General features: G+C 44.0%; 1 protein-coding gene across 2 annotated transcripts in view; it reads right to left on the bottom strand.

Moving 5' to 3' along the window:
* Positions 1–1,414: 1,414 nt before the first annotated feature.
* Positions 1,415–21,845, bottom strand: part of aipl1 (aryl hydrocarbon receptor interacting protein-like 1) — a 30,957-nt gene continuing 10,526 nt past the window's right edge. Inside the window, exons 2-7 of one of the 2 annotated variants that reach the window (XM_052521367.1) lie at positions 9,325–9,452; positions 8,476–8,655; positions 5,437–5,625; positions 2,635–2,811; positions 2,227–2,368; positions 1,415–2,029 (exon numbers count right to left, since the gene is read on the bottom strand). In XM_052521367.1, coding sequence (XP_052377327.1) covers positions 1,830–2,029; positions 2,227–2,368; positions 2,635–2,811; positions 5,437–5,625; positions 8,476–8,655; positions 9,325–9,432 — 996 coding nt within the window. In that variant the 5' untranslated portion in view covers positions 9,433–9,452 and the 3' untranslated portion in view covers positions 1,415–1,829. Of the gene's footprint in view, positions 2,030–2,226; positions 2,369–2,634; positions 2,812–5,436; positions 5,626–8,475; positions 8,656–9,324; positions 9,564–21,845 lie in introns of those variants that run through there. The other variant, XM_035788821.2, reaches the window with a different exon arrangement.

Below are 21,845 nucleotides of genomic sequence, written 5' to 3'. Positions count from 1 at the left end.
GTAGTTGTTGATATATCAACTTTTATAGTACAGTATTTAGCCCTGAGGTGTAAGCTATAGAAATAATGCCATCTAGTGGAATGTAATGGTGTCAACAAGATACAGAGAATTGGCTAAGCTTATTGACGGTATACATGTTTTGTCAGTGTGTGAAAATCCCCTTAAAACAATATAGATACACTATATGAACAGAAGTATGTGGACACCCCTTCATTAGTGGCTTCAACTATTTCAGCCACACCCATTGCTGACAGGTGTATAAAATCGAGCACACCACCATGCATTTTCCATAGACAAACATTGGCAGTAGAATGGCTTTAACGAAGAGCTCGGACTTTCAACGTGGCACCGTCATGGGATGCCACCTTTCCAACAAGTCAGTTCGTCAAGTTTCTGCCCTGCTAGAGCTTCCCCGGTCAGCAATAAATGCTGTTATTGTGAAGTGGAAATGTCTAAGAGAAACAACGGCTCAGTCGCTAAGTGGTAGGCCACACAAGCTCACAGAATGGGACCGCCAAGTGCCGAAGAGCGTAGTGCGTATAAATTGTCTCTCCTCAGTTGTAACACTCACTACCAAGTTCCAAACTGCCTCTGGAAGCAATGTCAGCACAATAACTGTTCTTTGGGAGCTTCATGAAATGGGTTTACATGGCCAGGCAGTCGCACACAAGCCTAAGATCACCATGTGCAATGCCAAGCGTCGGCTGGAGTGGTGTAAAGCTCGCTGCCATTGGACTCTGGGGCAGTAGAAACGCTTTCTCTGGAGTGATGAATCACGCTTCACCATCTGGCAGTCCGACGGACGAATCTGGGTTTGGCAGATGCCAGCAGAACACTATCTGCCCAAATGTAAAGTCTGGTGGAAGAAGAATAATGGTCTGGAGCTGTTTTTCATGGTTCGGGCTAGGCCCCTTAGTTCCAGTGAAGGGAAATCTTAACACTACAGCATACAATGACATTCTAGACGGTTCTGTGCTTCCAACTTTGTGGCAACAGTTTGGGCAAGGCCCTTTCCTGTTTCAGTATTCAGAATGACAATGCCCCCATGCACAACGTGAGGTCCATACAGAAATGGTTTGTCAAGATCGGTGTGAAATAACTTGACTGGCCTGCACAGAGCCCTGAACTCAGCCCCATCGACACCTTTGGGATGAATAGGAACGCCGACTGTGAGCCAGGCCTAATCCCCGACATCAGTGCCCAACCTCACAAGTCCCCGCAGCAATGTTCCAGCATCTAGTGCAAAGCCTTCCCAGAAGAGTGGAGGCTGTTATAGCAGCAAAGGGGGGACCAACTCCATATTAATGCCCATGATTTTGGAATGAGATGTTCGAGGAGCAGTTGTCCACATACTTTTGGTCATGTAGTGTGCCATGGATTAAAGGAAGGAACAAAATAACATATTCGTTCAATATCTGATGAGTACATAATCTACACCAATATTTATTTGCATTTTATGACTAGATGCAGTACTTGTTGGGCTTCAACCATTCAAGTCAGACATAATGGATACATGTTCTACCCAAATGGATTGACCACCAAACAATGTTCCAGGAAAAACATAGATAAATAAGTAACAATGATCTAGGATACATTTCCTCTCTCTCTCTCTCTCTCTCTCTCTCTCTCTCTCTCTCTCTCTCTCTCTCTCTCTCTCTCTCTCTCTCTCTCTCTCTCTCTCTCTCTCTCTCTCTCTCTCTCTCTCTCTCTCTCACATACTCCTGCTTTGCCCATCTCTCCTCTCTTCCTCCACAAGCACCATCTGTGCTGTCCACATTAACTTTGACATTGACCCTCCCCCTCCATATCTGCATATCTCCTGGGCCATGTCAGAACATGCCCTTGTACTTGACTTTATCCTCCTCATTCTTCTCCTCCATCCTCATGTTGAGAACACCCAGGTCCTTCTTAACAGCCTTCTTCATGCCAGGGTCCAGATCTAGAACCCTCTCAAAGTCAGCCCGCGCCTCAGCTTCGTTCCACACCTCAATGTGGGCCTTCCCTCGCACGTAGAACGCCTTCATTTCACCTAGGATGAACACACGCATATGCAAACAGATAGAGAAGCACACACAGGCAGATACAGAGATAATGTTTTTAAAAATATTTTCGCTTTGGGCTAGACCCTAATTTACATTTCTTGACACTTCGCCCATTGACTATTTGTTGTTGTCTGAAGTGCTTTTCCTGTAAGGTTTCATAATATATTGTGTGTGCCTGAGGTACCTGGGTGCTGATTGATGATGTCACTGGTGTGCTCTATGACCTCATAGTACTCCTCCATACGGAGCAGACACTGGCAGTAGTTGAGAGTCAGCATGTTCCCCATCTTCTCTAGCTTCAGCCAGGGGGCTTCCCATGCTTTCTCCTGGGGGAGGGGGATACACACTGTTACACACCATGGATGAATACATTCATATATGCACGCACGCACCCGCACACACACTGACATACACGTACAAACACACACACATACAATTCTCAAACACACAAAGCATCGAGGGTGTACTTTGTATATGGAAGTCATGATTAAAATATGGTTATACTCTGTCACAAAACACATTTCAAGAACTCTGAAAATGAAAGCCAAAGTCATTATTCCACACCGCTATTCCTGATCCGTTGTTACAGTACCTTGTGCTGTATGTTCTTGATGCAGACTATGGCCTCTTTGTATTTGTTGGTGGCGTCCTGGTAGCGCCCCAGTTTGTAGAGCTTGTTCCCCTGGCCGTGGAGCAAGGGCACAGCCTTCAGTCTCTCCTCATCATTCAGAGCCCACGACTCCCTGTCATACTCACTGGGCTGCTGCACCTGGGATACACAAACACACAGGCAGACAGGCACGGACACACACACACACACACACACACACACACACACACACACACACACACACACACACACACATTTGTGTTACTATCCTTGTGGGGACCAAACAATTGATTCCTAATCAAAATATTTTCCCTGACCCATAAACCCATAATCTAGATGCATACACAAATACGGTGACTGAGTTTATAAGGAAGTGTATAGGAGATGTGCTACCCACTGTGACTATTAAAACCTACCCTAACCAGAAACCGTGGCTAGATGGTAGCATTCGCGCGAAACTGAAAGCGCGAACCACTACATTTAAACATGGCAAGGCGACTGGTAATATGACAGAATATAAACAGTGTAGTTATTCACTCTGCAAGGCAATCAAACAAGCTATACGTCAGTATAGAGATAAAATGGAGTCGCAATTCAACGGCTCATACACGAGACGTATGTGACAAGGACTACAGACAATCACGGACTACAAAAGGAAAACCAGCCACGTCGCCGATAACACAGTGCCACCGACGTGGCCCGCTACCAAGGACTGTGGGCTCTCCTTCACCGTGGCCGACGTGAGTAAAACATTTAAACGTGTTAACCCCCGCAAGGCTGCCGGCCCAGATGGCATCCCTAGCCGCATCCTTAGAGCATGCGCAGACCAGCTGGCTGGTGTGTTTACGGGCATATTCAATCGCTGCCTATAGGCAGGCTGCTGTCCCCACATGCTTCAAGATGTCTACCATTGTTCCCGTACCCAAGAAGGCAAAGGTAACTGAACTTAATGACTATCGGATCATATTACCTCTACCTTACCTGCCACCCTAGACTCTTCAAATCAATTTGGTTACCTCCCCAATTGATCCACAGACCATGCAATTGCAATAACTCTGCACACTGCCCTATCCCATCTGAACTAGAGGAATACCTATGTAAGAATGCTGTCTATTGACTATAGCTCAGCATTCAACACCATAGTACCCTCCAAGCTCATCATTAATCTCGAGGCCCTGGGTCTGAACCTCCCCCTGTGCAACCGGGTCCTGGACTTCCTGACTGGCTGCCCCCAGGTGGGGAAGGTAGGAAACATCACCTCCACTCCACTGATCCTCAACTCTGAGGCCCCACAAGGGTGCGTGCTCAGCCCCCTCCTGTACTCCCTGTTCACCCATGACTACATGGCCAAGCACACCTCCAACACAATCATCAAGTTTGCAGATGACACAACAGTAGTAGGCTTGATTACCAATGATTACGAGACATACTATAGGGAGGAGGTGAGGAATCTAGGAGTGTGGTGACTGGAAAACAACCTCTCACTCAACATCAACAAAACTAAGGAAATTATTGTGGACTTCAGGAAACAGCAGAGGGTGCACCCCCCTATCTACATCGATGGGACCGTGGAGAAGGTGGAATACTTTAAGTTCCTTGGCGTACATATCACTGACAAACTGAAATGGACCACCCACACAGACAATGTGGTGAAGAAGGTGCAACAAAACCTTTTCAACCTCAGGAGGCTAAAGAAGATTGGCTTGTCACCTAAAACCCTCACAAACTTTTACAGATGCACAATTGAAAGCATCCTATCGCCACCTGGTACGGCAACTGCACCACCCGCAACCGCAAGGCTCTCCAGAGGGTCTGCCCAACGCATTACCGGGGGCAAACTACCTGCCCTCCAGGACACCTACAGCACCTGATGTCACAGGAAGGCCAAAAAGATTATCAAGAACATCATCCACCCGAGCCACTGCCTGTTCACCCCACTATCATCCAGAAGGCGAGGCCAGTACAGATGCGTCAAAGCTGGGACCGAGAGACTGAAAAATAGCTTCTATCTCAAGGCCATCAGACTGTTAAACAGCCATCACTAGCACATTAGAGGCTGCTGCCTATAGGCATAGGCAGCAGCCTCTACTGGCCACTTTAAGGAATGGAACACTAGTCACTTTAATAATGTTTACATGTCTGGCATTATTAATCTCATATCTATATACAGTATTCTATACTATTCTACGGTATCTTAGCCACTTAATGTTTACATATCTGGCATTACTCATAGGTATATACTGTTTTCTATACTATTCTACGATATGTCATTCACTTAATAATGTTTACATATCTTGCATTACTCATTTCATAGGTATATACTGTTTTCTATACTATTCTCTGTATCTTAGTTCCGCTCTGACATCACTCGTCCATATGTATATAGTCTTAATTCATTCCTACTTAGATTTGTGTGTATTGGGTATATGTTGTGCAATTTGTCAGATATTACTGCACTGTCAGAGCTAGAAGCACAAGCATTTCGCTACACCCGCAATAACATCTGCTAATCACGTGTATGTGACCAAAAATGTTTGATTTGTTTTGAACCTAACCCCTAAACCTAAAACAGCTTTTTCCTTTTGGAGACCGGTGAGGACGTTTGGTACCCACATGCATAATAAATCAAAAACACAGACACGCACACACACATACACACAGAGAATATGAGCAAGATCAGTGTGTGTCTTGTGTGCGCAATATGTCTGTATTTGTGTGTGTCTGTGTGTGTGCAATATCTGTGTGTGTGCATGTGTCTCTGTGTATGTCTCCATTCCCTCTAACCTTGACAAGTTCCAGTACAAAGTAGAGAGGCTGAGGCTCCTTCTGTAGCTGGTCCAGGTCATCATAGCCCAGGGTGTGGTAGGCAAACATGTTGGCCATGCCACACGAATGAATGTGCCAGTCCACAGGGTCCTTGCCCTCCGCGATGCGCCGCAAGCTCTTGGCCACCAGGGGGTAGAGGCCAGTGTGCTGGGGAAAGAAAGAGAGACAGACACAGAGAGACAGGGCAAGAAATGTTAACCAGAGCTATATGATATAAGACATGTCATTGAATGAGTATTTTCCTGATATAGGCGCTTCCCTTTTTTCACGGAATTGATCCGATTAGAATGGGTGGAGTATGACATTGCTCTTTGTCTTTCATACTTAGTCTGTCAATCAAACCAGAAAGGAACCTGGATAAATATTGTATTTGTGAATACACAAATATTTTTGAAACCCTATTCTCCTCAAATGAACTATGTATCCAATGTAACAATATTGCCCTCCACTGGTTGGGATGAGTAAACAATTAATTTTACCTTCCACACTGGAGACAGATATTTCACCGGATGTATTAATGTGAAGCATCCGCTGCAAATTTTCTCATCGATTAAACATTTGACCTTAATACAGTATTCTGTTCCCAAAACTAAAATACGTTACGAACAGAGTGGACTAAGTTTTGTAGACTTTACCCTTTGCCAAAGTAAAAAAAACAAAAACGTTGTTTAGAAGGAGTGGAAAGGCAAATTGAGTTATTGCACATGCCCACTTCACAGAGTAGGCGTTCCATAACGGAAATATGCAAATGTTCGCCAGAACGCGCCAATAGGATCTCGCTAGCTCATGCTTGGCTCTGCCCACCTCATTCCTTGTTCTGTCCACTATGACTCATTTGTTCACATTTGATTTGACAGGTTGTGGTTATCTTGGTTTACTTGAAAAAACTCTTTGCTAGTAGGGTCACTCAATGTAGCCTACTGTATAAATGTAGCCTACTGCACCCAGGTTGTAGTTACTAGATAATGAATGAATGGCTGTGCCCCAGCTGTTTTAATGCCCGTCCCAGGTTTTCTTTATGGTCAGCAGTAATCACAGGCGATTAGGGAAAGGTGAAGCTGCTGGGGATTAATTACACTCTCTAAGCTCTCCACCTGTTTGTCTCCTCCACCAACATACACATACAAATGCACATACGCACTCAAATGCGCGCACACACACACGGAATTAAGCACACAATATATGTTATACAAACACAGCCACACTCTAGCAGACACAAATAACTGAGGGGAAAAGAAGTCCCCCAAAGATGAAAATAGAACACACACACAACACCCTCACTAGCTGGTGTTTTAGATTGCAACCTTAGGTTACCCTCAATGGCTGGTGTTGGAGATAGCAACCTTAGGTTACCCTCACTAACAGGTGTTGGAGATAGCAACCTTAGGTTACCTTCAATAACAGGTGTTTTATGTTGAACAAATACACATTGAGTGTACAAAACATTATGAACACCTGCTCCTTCCATGACATAGACTGACTAGATGAATCCAGGTGAAAGATATGATCCCTTGTTGATGTCACTTGTTAAATCCCCTGCAATCAGTGTATATGGAGGGTAGGAGGCAGGTTGAAGAAGTATTTTTAAGGCTCGACATAATTGAGACATATATTGTGTACGTGTGCCATTCAGAGGGTGAATGGACAATACAAATATGTAAGTGCTTTTGAACAGGGTGCCAGGTGCCCTGCAAAGCTGCTTGGCTTTTCACGCTCAACAGTTTCCTGTGTGTATCAAGAATGGTACACCACCCAAAGGACATCCAGCCTACTTGACACAACTGTGGGAAGCATTGGAGTCAACATGGGCTAGCATCCCTGTGGGACGCCTTAGACACCTTGTAGGGTCAGAAGGGTATTCTTAATGTTTTGTACACTCAGTGTAAGGTCACACTTTATTTGGATAATCTGTATTTCCCATCTGTAGATGCTCTAGAAATGGTCATACTATCAACAAACTACCTGTTGATAAGCAACTGCTTCCTAAAATTACAGTTAGGGTTAAGGTTAGGGTTAGAGCTAGGGTTAGGGTAAGTAAGGGTTCAGTTTAGGGTTAAGATTAGGGTTAGGGTAAGTAAGGGTTAAGATAAGGGCTAAGGTTAGGGTAAGTAAGGGTTCAGTTTAGGGTTAAGATAAGGGCTAAGGTTAGGGTTAGAGTAATTAAGGGTTAAGTTAAGGGCTAAGGTTAGGGTTAGAGCTAGAGCTAGGGTTAGGGTAAGTAAGGGTTAAGGTTAGTATATATTTAGTTGAAATGTTACTGATATTCTGTAGACTATCCACATAAGGTGTTAACAAATATAAATATATAACCAAACCCTTGGAAAGCCTACAATTGCAGACACAATACGTTGAAGAACACAGATAACACAGACAACTGAAAGTAGGGCCTATATTTTCAGAAAATGTGTGCTTTTCAAAGCTTATTACATATGCCTGAGAAGGGACATATACCAAAAAGGGGAACTGACAGAAACGTCCTTTCAATCGTGGGTTGAGATTAAGTTGTTTCTAACTATCATCATTATGACACACAACACTGGCAATGCACACACAGAACAACAAAACACCTGTATTAGGTGTATGATATTATGTGTATGATATTCCAGTGTGTTTGTATTGTGTCTCATGCTACTGAGAGAGTTATTGAGATATTTAAGTGTTTACTCAGTATGCCCTGAATAGAAGGAGCTTTTGTGTTTTTGACAATACTGTAATAATGGGTGGTGTCTCTTTTAGTTCCTTGTAAGATGCAGGCCGACTATCATGAGAGACTTTAATCTGATGTGATTGATACCTTAGCTTTTGTTAATTGTCTCCCTAGTTAAAATAATTATGAATTGTTTGATTTTCCTTAAAGTTTACTTAGGACAAACCTTTTTTAATTGAGAGTTGACTTCTGGAAAGGTGTTGGAGTTGTATTTAGAATCTAGACTCTAATGTTTGAATAGGAAGTATGCTACTGTGGCACTGCATTGTGGGAGAATGAGTCTTACTCACGGTGACATCGCACCAGAACTCGGCCACCTCTCCAATCCTCATGGAGGTGAGCAGGGTCTCCCAGATCTCCAGCTTGAACATGTTCCCGATCACCACCTCCATTGGCACGCCTGTCACCTTACTGTCGTCTATCACCGTACGATCATCATCACACAGCTGGGTACGGAAATGGAAGGTCACCTGTGGAGGGGGGTGATGAAGAGAGGATGGAGGAGAAGGGATGAAGTGGAGGGGGTGAAAGGGGAAATGGATAATGGAGGAGGATGTACAGTATGGAATAGGTGTAGGAGAGAAAGGAAGAAGACATTTGGATTTAGAGTCATTTTCCTCCAGATTCTCCAGTTCCACCAAATGCCACCCATTTACACACTGATCATACTGGTGTGGGTATGTGGTCCCTGTTGACAGGCAGGATGCGACATTATAAGATATTGTACCATGTCATTACTAATGGAATGAATAGTGTCATATGACTCCATAAGTAAGACCATTTTATTTGCCTAATGTGAGTGAGACAAGCATCTTATTTTCTGAATCTACACAATGTTCTAGAATCTATTGCAACCATCTTTACAGTAATCAAATTTGTCTGGAACTGGAGACAAAGCACTGGATGAGTAACTGTCTGTGGCCTAGATAAAACCTCCACTATTTGAGAAAGATGGAGGATAGAAAAGTCAATAGATGGAGTTATGTTTAAATAGATAGATTCAGATCAAGAGAAATAGAAAGAGAGAAAGATTGAGGATTATAAATTAAGTAGAGAGATTGAAATCGATGAATTTGGATAGAGATAGAGATTGAGAGGTTGAAGCAGAGGAATACGTTGAAATGGAGAGTGAGGCCTACCTTGGTCCCAGTAATGAACCGGGGCATCTCAGCTGTCCCTCCGTACAGGATGGTTTTCTTAATTCCTTCCACCCCCAGGAGCATGGTCCCATCCATATCTGAAGACATTTTTCTATATGGCTGTCTGTCTGTGTAGAATAAATAAATAGGTGTGTGTATATAATGTATGTCTGTCTGTATGTGTTTCTGCTAGGGTAGTTTATAGCAGGTGTGAGGCATAGAGAGGTATGAACACACATTACTCCTTGATGATTAGGAAAGGGATAATGAGATTAAGAATCCCTCCTCCCCTCTCCCCATTCATCCATCCCTCAATCAGCTCTTCTCAGCCTTTCTCGTGATGACTATCTATCATCTGCTGGATTAGAAACATCCAGAACGGGATAGAAAAACACTACTTCAAGCCCACAGCTACAAATCTTTGAGATAAGGGTAAAATTGACTAAGCACTTAATAATTTTGTCAATAACGAGGTATTACTCGCCTGAGTTAAAGTACCTCATGATAAGCTGTATACCACACCGTCTACCAAGAGAGTTTCCATCTATATTTTTCATTGCCCTCTATATACCACCACAAACCGATGCTGGCACTAAGACCACACTCAACAAGCTGTATAATGCCATAAGCATATAAAAAAAATCTCATCCAGAAGCGGCGCTCCTAGTGGTCAGGGGACTTTGATGCAGGCAAACTTAAACTCTAGACCACCTTCACTCCATACACAGAGACGCATACAAAGCTCTCACTCACCCTCCATTTGGCAAATCTGACCATAATTCTTTCCTTCTGATTCTTGCTTACAAGCAAAAATGAAAGCAGGAAGTACCAGTGACTCGCTCAATAAGGAAGTGGTCAAGTGACACAGATGCTACGCTACAGGACTGTTTTGATAAGACAGACTGGAATATGTAGCGGGACGTCGTCCCCACAGTGACCACACGTACATATCCCAACCAGAAGCTATGGATTAAAGGCAACAACCGCAATGAGCTGAAGGCTAGAGCTGCCGCTTTCAAGGAGTGGGACACTACTCAGGATGCTTATAAGAATCGAGCTATGCCCTCAGATGAACCATCAAACAAGCAAAGCGGCAATACAGGACTTAGATTGAGTCCTACTACACTGTCCCTGACGTTCGGCGGGTGTGGAAGGGCTTGCAAAATATTATGGGCTAGAAAATGATACCCAGCCACGAGCTGCCCAGTGACGTGAGCCTACCAGACTAGCTAAATGCCTTTTATACTCGCTTCAGGGCAAGCAACACTGAAGCATGCATGAGAGAACCAGCTGTTCCAGACGTGTGTGATCAGACTCTCCGTCGCCGATGTGAGCAAGACCTTTAAACAGGACAACATTCACAAGGCCACGGGGCCAGACGGATTACCAGGACGTGTACTAAGACCAACTGGCAAGTGTCTTCACTGACATTTTCAACCTCTCCCTGACCGAGTCTGTAATACCTACATGTTTCAAGCAGACCACCATACTCCTTGTTCCCAAGAAAGTGAAGGTAACCCACCTAAATTACTACTGCCCCGTAGCATTCACGTTGGTAGCCATGAAGTGCTTTGAAAGACTGGTCATGGATCACATCAACACCATCATCCTGGAAACCCTCGACCCACTCCAATTCGCATACCGCCCCAACAGATCCACAGATGATGCAGGCTCAATCACACTGCCCTTTCCCACCTGGACAAAAGGAACACCTATTTTACCCCATTTTTCTCCCCAATTTTGTGGTATCCAATTGTTAGTAGCTACTATCTTATAATATATGCCATTTAGCAGACACTTTTATCCAAAGCGACTTACAGTCATGTGTGCATACATTCTACGTATGGGTGGTCCCGGGAATCAAACCCACTACCCTGGCGTTACAAGCGCCATGCTCTACCAACTGAGCTACAGAAGGACCATCTTGTCTCATCGCTACAACTCCCGTACAGGCTCAGGAGAGACGAAGGTTGAAAGTCATGCGTCCTCCGATACACAACCCAACCAAGCCACACTGCTTCTTAACACAGTGCGCATCCAACCCGGGAGCCAGCCACACCAATGTGTCTGAGGAAACACTGTGCACCTGGCAACCCTGGTTAGCGTGCACTGCACCCGGCCCGCCACAGGAGTCGCTGGTGCGCAATGAGACAAGGACATCCCTACCGGCCAAACTCTCCCTAACCAGCACACCTTCTACAGATGCCATCAAGCCAAAATGGGAAGAAGGACTCGGGACTGACATCTCGGTGGCAGACTGGGAAGAGAGCTTGGAGTATATCCACACATGCTCCATTAATTCCAGACATTGTCTCATACAATTCAAGGTATTACACAGATTACACTATTCCAAAACTAAACTGCATAGGATATTTCCTGATACATCCCCTACATGTGATAAATGTCAGGCTGCGCAGGGTACACTACTCCACTGCTTTGCCCTATGCTCTAGCTTGCATGGTTATTGGTGTGGAATTTTTGGGATCCTCTCTGAAGTTTTGGAGACTTCAATAGATCCAGACCCGCTTCTGATAATCCTGGGAGTATCTGAGTCCCTAAACGGATTAACCAACCCCCCAAAACAACTAATCTCGTACGGTCTCATTTCAGCAAAAAAACTATCTTGTTGTTTTGGAAAAGGAGGGAAGCGCCCTCTACCAAATTATGGCTCAGTGAATTGGCAAACACTGTACACTTAGAAAGAATCAGATATATTCTGAACAATAAATTATCAACATTTGATCAAATCTGGCAGCCTTTCCTCTCCTACTTGGACGAGTCGGCGCTGTGAATTTGTACTTATTAACGCACTCTCAATTGTAATATTTTAATCTACCTTTGTGCTGGTCCTGCCACCCGAGCAGTTGGGGGGGGACATCTTCCCTCTTTCTTTCTACGTGTCCTTGTTTTGTATGTCGTGTTTTGTATTACTTGTTTTACACCCAGAACTCTGGGTCTTGTTGTTCCTGTATGCTCTTTTATGTTTAGATAAGAATTGTATACCTGTCTTGTGTACCTTATACACCATTCTTGTGTGGGTTTAATAAAAAATATTTGAGAAGGAAAAAAAAAAAAAAAAAAAAAAAACTCACTAACCCAGACGACACTATGCCAATTGTGTGTCGCCCCACAGACCTCCCGGTCATGGCCAGTTACGACAGAGCCTGGGCGTGAACCCAGAGTCTCTGGTGGCACAGTTGGCGCTGCAGTACAGCGCTCTTAACCACTGCGCCACCCGGGAGGCCTAAAGTGAGAATGCTGTTCATTGACTACAGCTCAGCTTTCAACACCATAGTGTCAAAAAATGCTCATCACTAAGCTAAGGACCATGGGACTGAACACCTCCCTCTGAAACTGGATCCTGGACTTCCTGATGGGCCGCCCCCAGGTGTTTATGGTAGGCAACAACACAACTGCCATGCTGATCCTCAACACGGGGGACCCTCAGGGCTGCGTGCTTAGTCCCCTCCTGTACTCCATGTTCACCCATGACTACGTGGCCAAGCACGACTCCAACACCATCATTAAGTTTGCTGACAACAAAACAGTGGTAGGCCTGATCACCAACAATGATGATACAAACCATAGGGAGGAGGTCAGAGACCTGGCAGTGTGGTACCAGGAAAACAACCTCTCCCTCAACGTCAGGAAGACAAAGGAGCTGATCCTGGACTACAGGAAAAGGAGGTCCGAACACGCCCCCATTCACTACGGTGCTGTAGTGCAGCGGGTCGAGAATTTCAAGTTCCTTGGTGTCCACATCACCAACAAACTATCATGGTCCAAACACACCAAGACAGTCATCAAGAAGGCACGAAAACACCTTTTCGCCCTCAGGGGACTGAAAAGATTTGGCATGGGTCCCCAGATCCTCAAAAAGTTCTACAGCTGTACCATTGAGAGCATCCTATCCAGTTGCATCACCACCTGGTATGGCAACAGCTCGGCATCCAACAATAAGGTGCAACAGAGGGTAGTGCGTACAGCCGAGCATATCATTGGGGCCAAATTCCTGCCATCCAGGACCTACATTACCAGTCAAAAGTTTGGACACAGCTACTCATTCAAGGGTTTTTCTTTATTTTTACTCTTTCCTACACTGAAGAATAATAGTGAAGACATCAAAACTATGAAATAACGCATATGGAATGATGTAGTTACCAAAAAAGTGTTAACCAAATCAAAATATATTTTATATTTGAGAATCTTCAAAGTAGCCACCCTTTGCCTTGATGACAGCTTTGCACAATATTCGGCATTCTCTCAACCAGCTTCATGAGGTAGTCACCTGGAATGCATTTCAATTAATAGGTGTGCCTTGTTAAAAGTTAATTTGTGGATTTTCTTTCCTTCTTAATGCGTTTGAGCCAATCAGTTGTATTGTGACACGGTAGGGGTGGTATAAGCAAAGAGAAATGACAGTTCATCATTACTTTAAGACATGAAAGTCGGTCAATCTGGAACATTTCAAGAACTATGATAGCTTCTTCAAGTGCAGTCGCAAAAACCTTCAAGTGCTATGATGAAACTGGCTCTCATGAGAACCGCCACGGGAAAGGAAGACCCAGAGTTACCTCTGCTGCAGAGGGTAAGTTCATTAGATTGACTAGCCTCAGAAATTGCAGCCCAAATTAATGCTTCACAGAGTTCAAGTATCATCTAAACATCAATAATTCAGAGGAGACTGCGTGAATCATGCCTTTATGGTCGAATTGCTGCAAAGAAACCACTACTAAAGGACACCAATAAGAAGAAAAGACTTGCTTGAGGCAAGAAACACGAACAATGGACATAGACCAATGGAAATCTGTCCTTTGGTTTGATGAGTCCAAATTTGAGATTTAGGGTTCCAACCGCTGTGTCTTTGTGAGACAGATGATGTGTGGTCCCACCGTGAAGCATGGAGGAGGAGCTGCGATGTTGTGGGGGTGCTTTGCTGGTGACACTGTCTGTCTGTTTGATTCATTTAGAATTCAAGGCACACTTAACCAGCATGGCTACCAAACCATTCTGTAGTGATACACCATCTCATGTGGTTTGCACTTAATGGGACTATCATTTGTTTTTCAACAGGACAATGACCCAACACACCGCCAAGCTGTGTAAGGGCTATTTGACGAAGAAGGAGAGTGATGGAGTGCTGCATCAGATGACCTGGCCTCCACAATCATCCGACCTCAACCCAATTGAGATGGTTTGGGATGAGTTGGACCGCAAAGCAAATCAGCCAACAAGTGCTCAGCATATGTGGAAACTCCTTCAAGACTGTTGGAAAATAATTCCATGTGAAGCTGGTTGAGAGAATGCCAAGAGTGTTTAAAGCTGTCATCAAGGCAAAGGGTGACTACTTTGAAGAATCTCAAATAAATATTTTTAGAATTTATTAACACTTTTTTGGTTACTACATGATTCAATGTGTTATTTCATAGTTTTGATGTCTTCACTATTATTCTACAATGTAGAAAATAGTCAAACATATTTTTTTAAACTCTTGAATGAGTAGGTGTGTCCAAACTTTTGACTGATACTGTATATACTAGGCTGTGTCAAATTGGGCCTTCCTATGTCACTCCCTTTGGTTCCTTCCCCAGGCGTTATTGTTTCTGTTTCAGTTTCATGTCTGTGCGCTGTTAGTGTTTCTTGTTTTGTCCATGTTAGTTCATTTATTAAATGCATTCACTCCCTGTTCTTGCTTCCCGACTCTCAGCGAACACATTACAGAATAATGCCTCACCAAAGGGAAGCATCAGGGAGTGACGTCGGGTCCAGGTGTCAGTACCGGAGCTACCAGGGAGGCCTCAGCCGGTTCGTCGGACTCTCATGCCTCAGCCCGGCTTGACAGGTTCCCATGCCTCAGCTGGGTGAACAGGTTCCCGTGCCTCGGCCAAAGCAACCGGGGTGGCGACCGGTCCGATCCTGATCCCCGAGATCGTCCCTTTGGATGGCGTCCTGCGGCTGGGGCCGCTCGCCGGGGAGGGGGTACTGTCACGTATGCTCTCTCTCCGGCGCTCTAGGTCGCTATGCTCCCTCACCTCAGCCGCATTGACATGTTCCCGGCCTCAGCAGAGGTGACCGGTCTGGTCCTGATCCCCAGGATCGTTTTAGTCGGTGTCCTGCTGCTGGAGGGGGTACTGTCCCATGTGCTCCCTCTCCGGCCTCTAGGTCACCAGGCTGCTGATTATTGCGCACACCTGTCACCATCGTCACGCACATCAGCGCCGCATGACACTCACTTGGATTCCATCACCTCCTTGATTACCTGTCGTATTCATGTCACTCCCTTTGTTTCCTTCCCCAGGTGTTATTGTTTCTGTTTCATGTCGGTGCGCTGTTTCAAGTGTTTCTTATTTTGTTTACGTTCATTTATTAATGAAATGTATTCACTCCCTGAACTTGCTTCCCGACTCTCAGCATACATCATTACACATAGAATGTTCTCTCTGCTACCGCACGGCAAGCGGTAGTGGAGCGCCAAGTCTAGGTCCAAAAGGCTCCTTAACAGCTTCTACCCCCAAGCCATAAGACTGCTGAACAATTCATCTAATCCCCTCCCCTCCTTTGTTTTTACTCTGCTGCTACTCGCTGTTTATTATCAATGCATAGTCACTTTACCCCTACCCACATGTACCCCCACACATTAACTTGGTACCCCCTGTATATAGCCTCGTTATTATTATTCTTTTGTGTTACTTCTTTAAAGAAAATGTACTTTAGTTTATTCAGTAAATATTTTCTTAACTCTATTCCTTGAATTGCATTGTTGGTTAATGGCTTGTAAGTAAACATTTCACCGTATTCGGCACATGTGACAAATACAATTTGATTTGATTTGACATCCTAAAGTTTCTAGTTTCTATTCAGTCATGATCAAAGGGAAAAGAGGAAGACCGTCATCCATCTCATAAAGGTCTGTCCGACTCCTTCCCATTTAATATCCTGTGTTGTTGAGGTAGATGCGAATGTAATAGAATGTATTAGATCTTTTAGAGTAGAACATGGTTTCCATTCCACAGGAAATTTCCTGGATTTGCCAAAATATCTGGATGAACAGATAGGAGTTTTACAGAGCGCTGAGAAATGTCTATGTCAGGGTAGGCAATTATCCAACGCTGGTACTGTGGACTCTGTGACCTCAGCTTCATACATCACATCTGCCACCCATATGTGCTGCTGAGTGTGTGTATGTGTGTGTGTGTGTGTCGATGTCTGTGTGCGTGCGTCCATGCATGCCTGCATGAGTGTGTGTGTCTGTGTGGGCGCACCCGTGTGCACGTTCAAGCATGTGCGTCCATGCAGACGTCTGTTTGTGTGTTTTTAAATCCAAAGCTCTTGTGGCGGTGTGTGTTGCAGCCAAATCCAGTAAATAGTGAAGCAGCATTTCTACTCAAGTAAAGAGAACATCAGGGTGTGCCAGTTTGTTTTCTGGAAATTCTAACTCTTTTCAAGGAACTCTAATAGGCTACTTACTCTATTACAAGCATAAGAAAAATAAAACAACCTCCAGGTAACTGCCAAAATGAAGAAAACGGAGTAGATGAGGGATACAAAGTATATTGAAAGAAGATGCTTCCATATAGGTGTGGTTCCTGAGTTAATTAAGCAGTTAACATCCCATCATGCTTAGGGTCATGTATTAGAATGCTGGGCAGGCCATTATTTTGGCTACCATGGCTATGCCCCCGTAGGATGACAATGCCCCAATTCATGAGTGGACCCTGAATGGTTTGAAGAGCATGAAAACGATATTAACCATATGCCAACCTAATTGAACACTTATGGGAGATTCTGGAGTGGCGCCTGAGACAGTGTTTTCCACCACCATCAACAAAACACCAATTTTTCCCCCACATTTTGTGGAAGAATGGTGTCAATCTTTCCACTAGAGTTCCAGACACTTGTAGAACCAATGCCAAGGTGCATTGATGCTGTTCTGGATAGTGGTCACACAATTACCTGTTAAGACATTTTATGGTGGTGTTGCCTTTATTTTGGCAGTTACCTATATTTCAAGTGGTTTTATAGTACATTATGAATCTATAATGTGATCATTTAATGCCAGATGTACAGTAGGTGGAACCCAAGACCCTATAAGACAATAAGCTGTTTTCAAGTTTGCGTTACACCAATCATGGATTGTGTGACAGCTCGTTATGTATCTGGACCATGGTCAGGCTAGTAACAGGGTGATTTGTTGCCCACTTGTGGCTACGTCAGGTATACACACGTCAATTAGCTGGATTTACTGAAATTACTAGGTGATAGGAGCAGCAGTTGAATTAATAATTGAATGTATGGATAGTAAATAAATACAAATGGATGATATTCATTGTCCTTCAAGACTGAAAGTCTTAGTGAATGAAATGACCTCATATATTGCCGTCACAGATGAGATGATAATGTGATAGAGCACCTGATTTCAGTTCTATGGAAAACATGTCATTGCTCTCTGAATAGGAACAACTAGTTTGACCTAACCCTGTGTCTACTGTATGACATATTACTGTATGTTTTTAGAACTTTGGAAAGTATGTTACAAATACCACAGTCAATATTTGCCTATGCAGGACGAAGTCTACACACACACACACACACACACACACACACACACAGAGCATCAGAGAACAGCTTGGGCGGTGTGACGCAGGCTCTAAGAGTAAGTCACTCTGACACAAAGGCTGACTTAAGGCACCATTATAACCCAGTTACGTCTTCAACAGGTGTAGAAAGACAAGAGCAATGCAGCCGTTTTTATCTCCATATCAAATCATTTCTGGGTAACAATTAAGTACCTTACCGTGATTGTTTTAAATTAAAATGGTAAAAAAAAAAAACATTTGCTTCTTAGCAAAGAGAAATTTTGAAAGCAAGAATATTGCTAGGACTGTCTGGGAGTGGTCTGAGTGTGTAATGGAAAACTAGCTGTTATTGACACAGAGGTTTGGATCTCGCTTTCAAATGTACTAATTAATCGCCTGGTGATGTCACCAGGCAGACCAACACTCCATTCCACCAAAACAAGCTGACATTTCAGGCCGTCTTTTCAAACAGAATTATCATAATTTTCACAATTTCACAATAGTATTTCAAACTCATAGTGTAGAAATATACAGTACCAGTCAAAAGTTGCGTTGTGTTGTGACAATGTAGGGTTGGTATACAGACGATAGCCCAATTTGGTAAAAGACTAAGTCCATATTATGGCAAGAACAGCTCAAATAAGCAAAGAGAAACAACAGTCCATCATCACTTTAAGACATGAAGTTCAGTCAGTCTGGAAAATCTCAAGAACTTTGAAAGTTTGTTCAAGTGCAGTCGCAAAAACCATCAAGCGCTATGATGAAACTGGCTCTGAGGACCGCCATAGGAAAGGAACACCCATTTACCTCTGCTGCAGAGGATAAGTTAATTAGAGCTACCAGCCTCAGAAATTGCAGCCCAAATAAATGCTTCACAGAGTTCAAGTAACAGACACATCTCAACATCAACTGTTCAGAGGAAACTGTGTGAATCTGGCCTATATGACCGAATTGCTGCAAAGAAACCACTACTAAGGGACGAAGAAACACGAGAAATGGACATCAGACTGGTGGAAATCTGTCCTTTGGTCTGATGAGTCCAAATTTGAGAGTTGTGGTTCCAACTGCCGCGTCTTTGTGAGACACAAAGTAGGTGAACAGATGGTATCCGCATGTGTGGTTCCCACCGTGAAGCATGGAGGAGGAGGTGTGATGGTGTGGGGGTGCTTTGCTGGTGACACTGTCAGTGATTTATTTAGAATTCAAGGCACACTTAACCAGCATGGCTACCACAGCATTCTGCAGCCAACAAGTGCTTAGCACAAGTGGGAACTCCTTCAAGACTGTTGAAAAAGCATTCCAGGTGAAAATGGTGGATATAATGCAAAGTTGTCATCAAGGCAAAGGATGACTACTTTGAAGAATCTCAAATATAAAATATATTTAGATTTGTTTAACACTTTTTTGGTAACTACATTATTCCATGTGTGTTATTTCATAGTTATTTCATAGTTTTGATGCCTTCACTATTATACAATATAGAAAATAGTTCAAATAAAGAAAAACCCTTGAATGAGTAGGTGTTTCCAAACTTTTGACTTGTACTGTATATAAAACATACTTTTGGTAGTGTCTGTGGACACTTGCTCATCGAACATTTTATTCCATTATCTTGAGCATTAATATGGAGTTGGTCCCCCTTTGCTGCTATAACAGCCTCCACCCTTTTGGGAAGGCTTTCCAATAGATGTTTGAACATTGCTGCGAGCACTTGCTTCCATTCAGCCACACGAGTATTAGTGAGGTCGGGCACTGATGTTGGGCGATTAGGCCTGGCTCACAGTCGGCATTCCAATTCATCCTAAAGGTGTCCGATGGGGCTGAGGTCAGGGTTCTGTGCAGGCCAGTCAAGGACACCCACACCGATCTCGACAAAACATTTCTGTATGGACCTTGATTTGTGCACTGGGGGATTGTCATGCTGAAACAGGAAAGGGCCTTCCCCAAACTTTTGCCACAAAGTTGGAATCACAGAATCGTCTAGAATGTCATTGTATGCTGTAGAATTAAGATTTCCCTTCACTGGAACTAAGGGGCCTAGCCCGAACCATGAAAAACAGCCCCAGACCATTATTCCTCCTCCACCAAACTTTACAGTTGGCCCAATGCATTCGGGCAGGTAGTGTTCTCCTGGCATCTGCCAAACCCAGATTTGTCCTTTGGACTGCCAGATGGTGAAGTGTGATTCATCACTCTAGAGAACGTGTTTCCACTGCTCCAGAGGCCAATGGTGGCGAGCTTTACATCACTCCAGCCAATGCTTGGCATTGGGCGATCGTAGGCTTGTGTGCAGCTGCTCGGCCATGGAAATACATTTAATGAATCTCCTGATGAACAGTTCTTGTGCTGATGTTGCTTCCGGAGGCAGTTTGGAACTCGGTAGTCAGTGTTGCAACCAAGGACAGGCGATTTTTACACGCTATGCGCTTCAGCACTCAGCGGTCCCGTTCTGTGAGCTTGTATGGCGTACCACTTTGCGGCTGAGCCGTTGTTGCTCCTCGACTTTCCACTTCACAATAACAACACTTACAGTTGACCGGGGCAGCTCTAGCAGGGCTGAGATTTGATGAACTGACTTGTTGGAAAGGTGGCATCCTATGACGGTGCCACGTTGAAAGTCACTGAGCACTTCAGTACGGCCCATTCTAGTGCCAATGTTTGTGTATGGCGATTGCATGGCTGTGTGCTCGGTTTTATAGACCTGTCAGCAACGGGTGTGGCTGAAATAGCCGAATCCGCTAATTTGAAGGGTGACCACATACTGTTGACCATGTTGTGTAGGACAATCACATTTTTGACTGCACTGGGTCTCTTAATAATCTGTGCTTTCTCTGATGCATTAGTTCCCTTTGATGACGTCATAAGATATTTGTGTCAATGTAATCTTGCTGCTGGTATTGAGACATATTTAAAGGCCATTCATTCATGAATAGGACTGAGCCTGATGCTTCCGTGATGGAAAAGACTCAAACGCACACAGGTGCGTTGACGTGTGACACACTTTAATTTCTATGGCTTCAGAGGGAGAAATAATGTATGTGTGTGTGTGTGTGTTCACTTTACTTAACCTAAAAACAGTGTGTTTGTGTGTCTGCCAGGTTAGGTTTTGTAGCATTTGTGTGTGTGTCCTCCTTCCTTGCCTTGACATTTAGCGCTGAGCCAGCAGAAGGGCAACCACCAGCAGGGTTACAGCAGAACATACGCGCGCACACACACACACACACACACACAATCCTGAGTCTCAGCAGATATGACAGAGTGGACTGAGTCCCTTGTGAATCACAGGCACCCTGGCCAGACATCTCCTCTTAACTGCCTCATCCTCTCCCTATGATAGACGCATACACACAGGCACGTCTCACACACACAAGCAAGCAAGTACGCACGTACATGCATAGACGACGTAGTGATTTCCAAGTAACCAATGATATTGTATCATCATATTATCATTGGACCATTGCTGGTGATGATGCGGATGATGATGATAAAGACGATTTTAAATGGCAATGCTGATGATGATGGTGATGATGGCGATAAAGACGATGGTGATGATGATGGTGATGATTATGATGATAAAGACGAGGTGATGATGATGAAGATGATGGTGATAGATGATGGTAATGGTGATGATGATGATGACAAAGACAATGATGACGATGAAGACAATGGTGATGATGATAAAGACGATGATGATGGTGATGGTGGTGATGATGCTGATGATGATGATAAAGATGTTGGTGATAGACGATGGTGATGATGATGATGATGATGATGATGATGATGATGATGATGATGATGATGATGATGACAAAGACAATGATGGTGATGATAACGATGAAGACGATGGTGATGATGATAAAGACGATGATGATGATAGTGATGATGATGATGATAATGGTGATGTTGATGATGCTCGTGCCTTTTGGGCCTGGTGACTGGCAGCTG

The sequence above is a fragment of the Oncorhynchus keta genome, chromosome 1, assembly GCF_023373465.1.
Source record: "Oncorhynchus keta strain PuntledgeMale-10-30-2019 chromosome 1, Oket_V2, whole genome shotgun sequence".
Lineage (NCBI taxonomy): Eukaryota > Metazoa > Chordata > Actinopteri > Salmoniformes > Salmonidae > Oncorhynchus > Oncorhynchus keta.
This window is presented reverse-complemented; position numbering and strand designations above follow the sequence as displayed.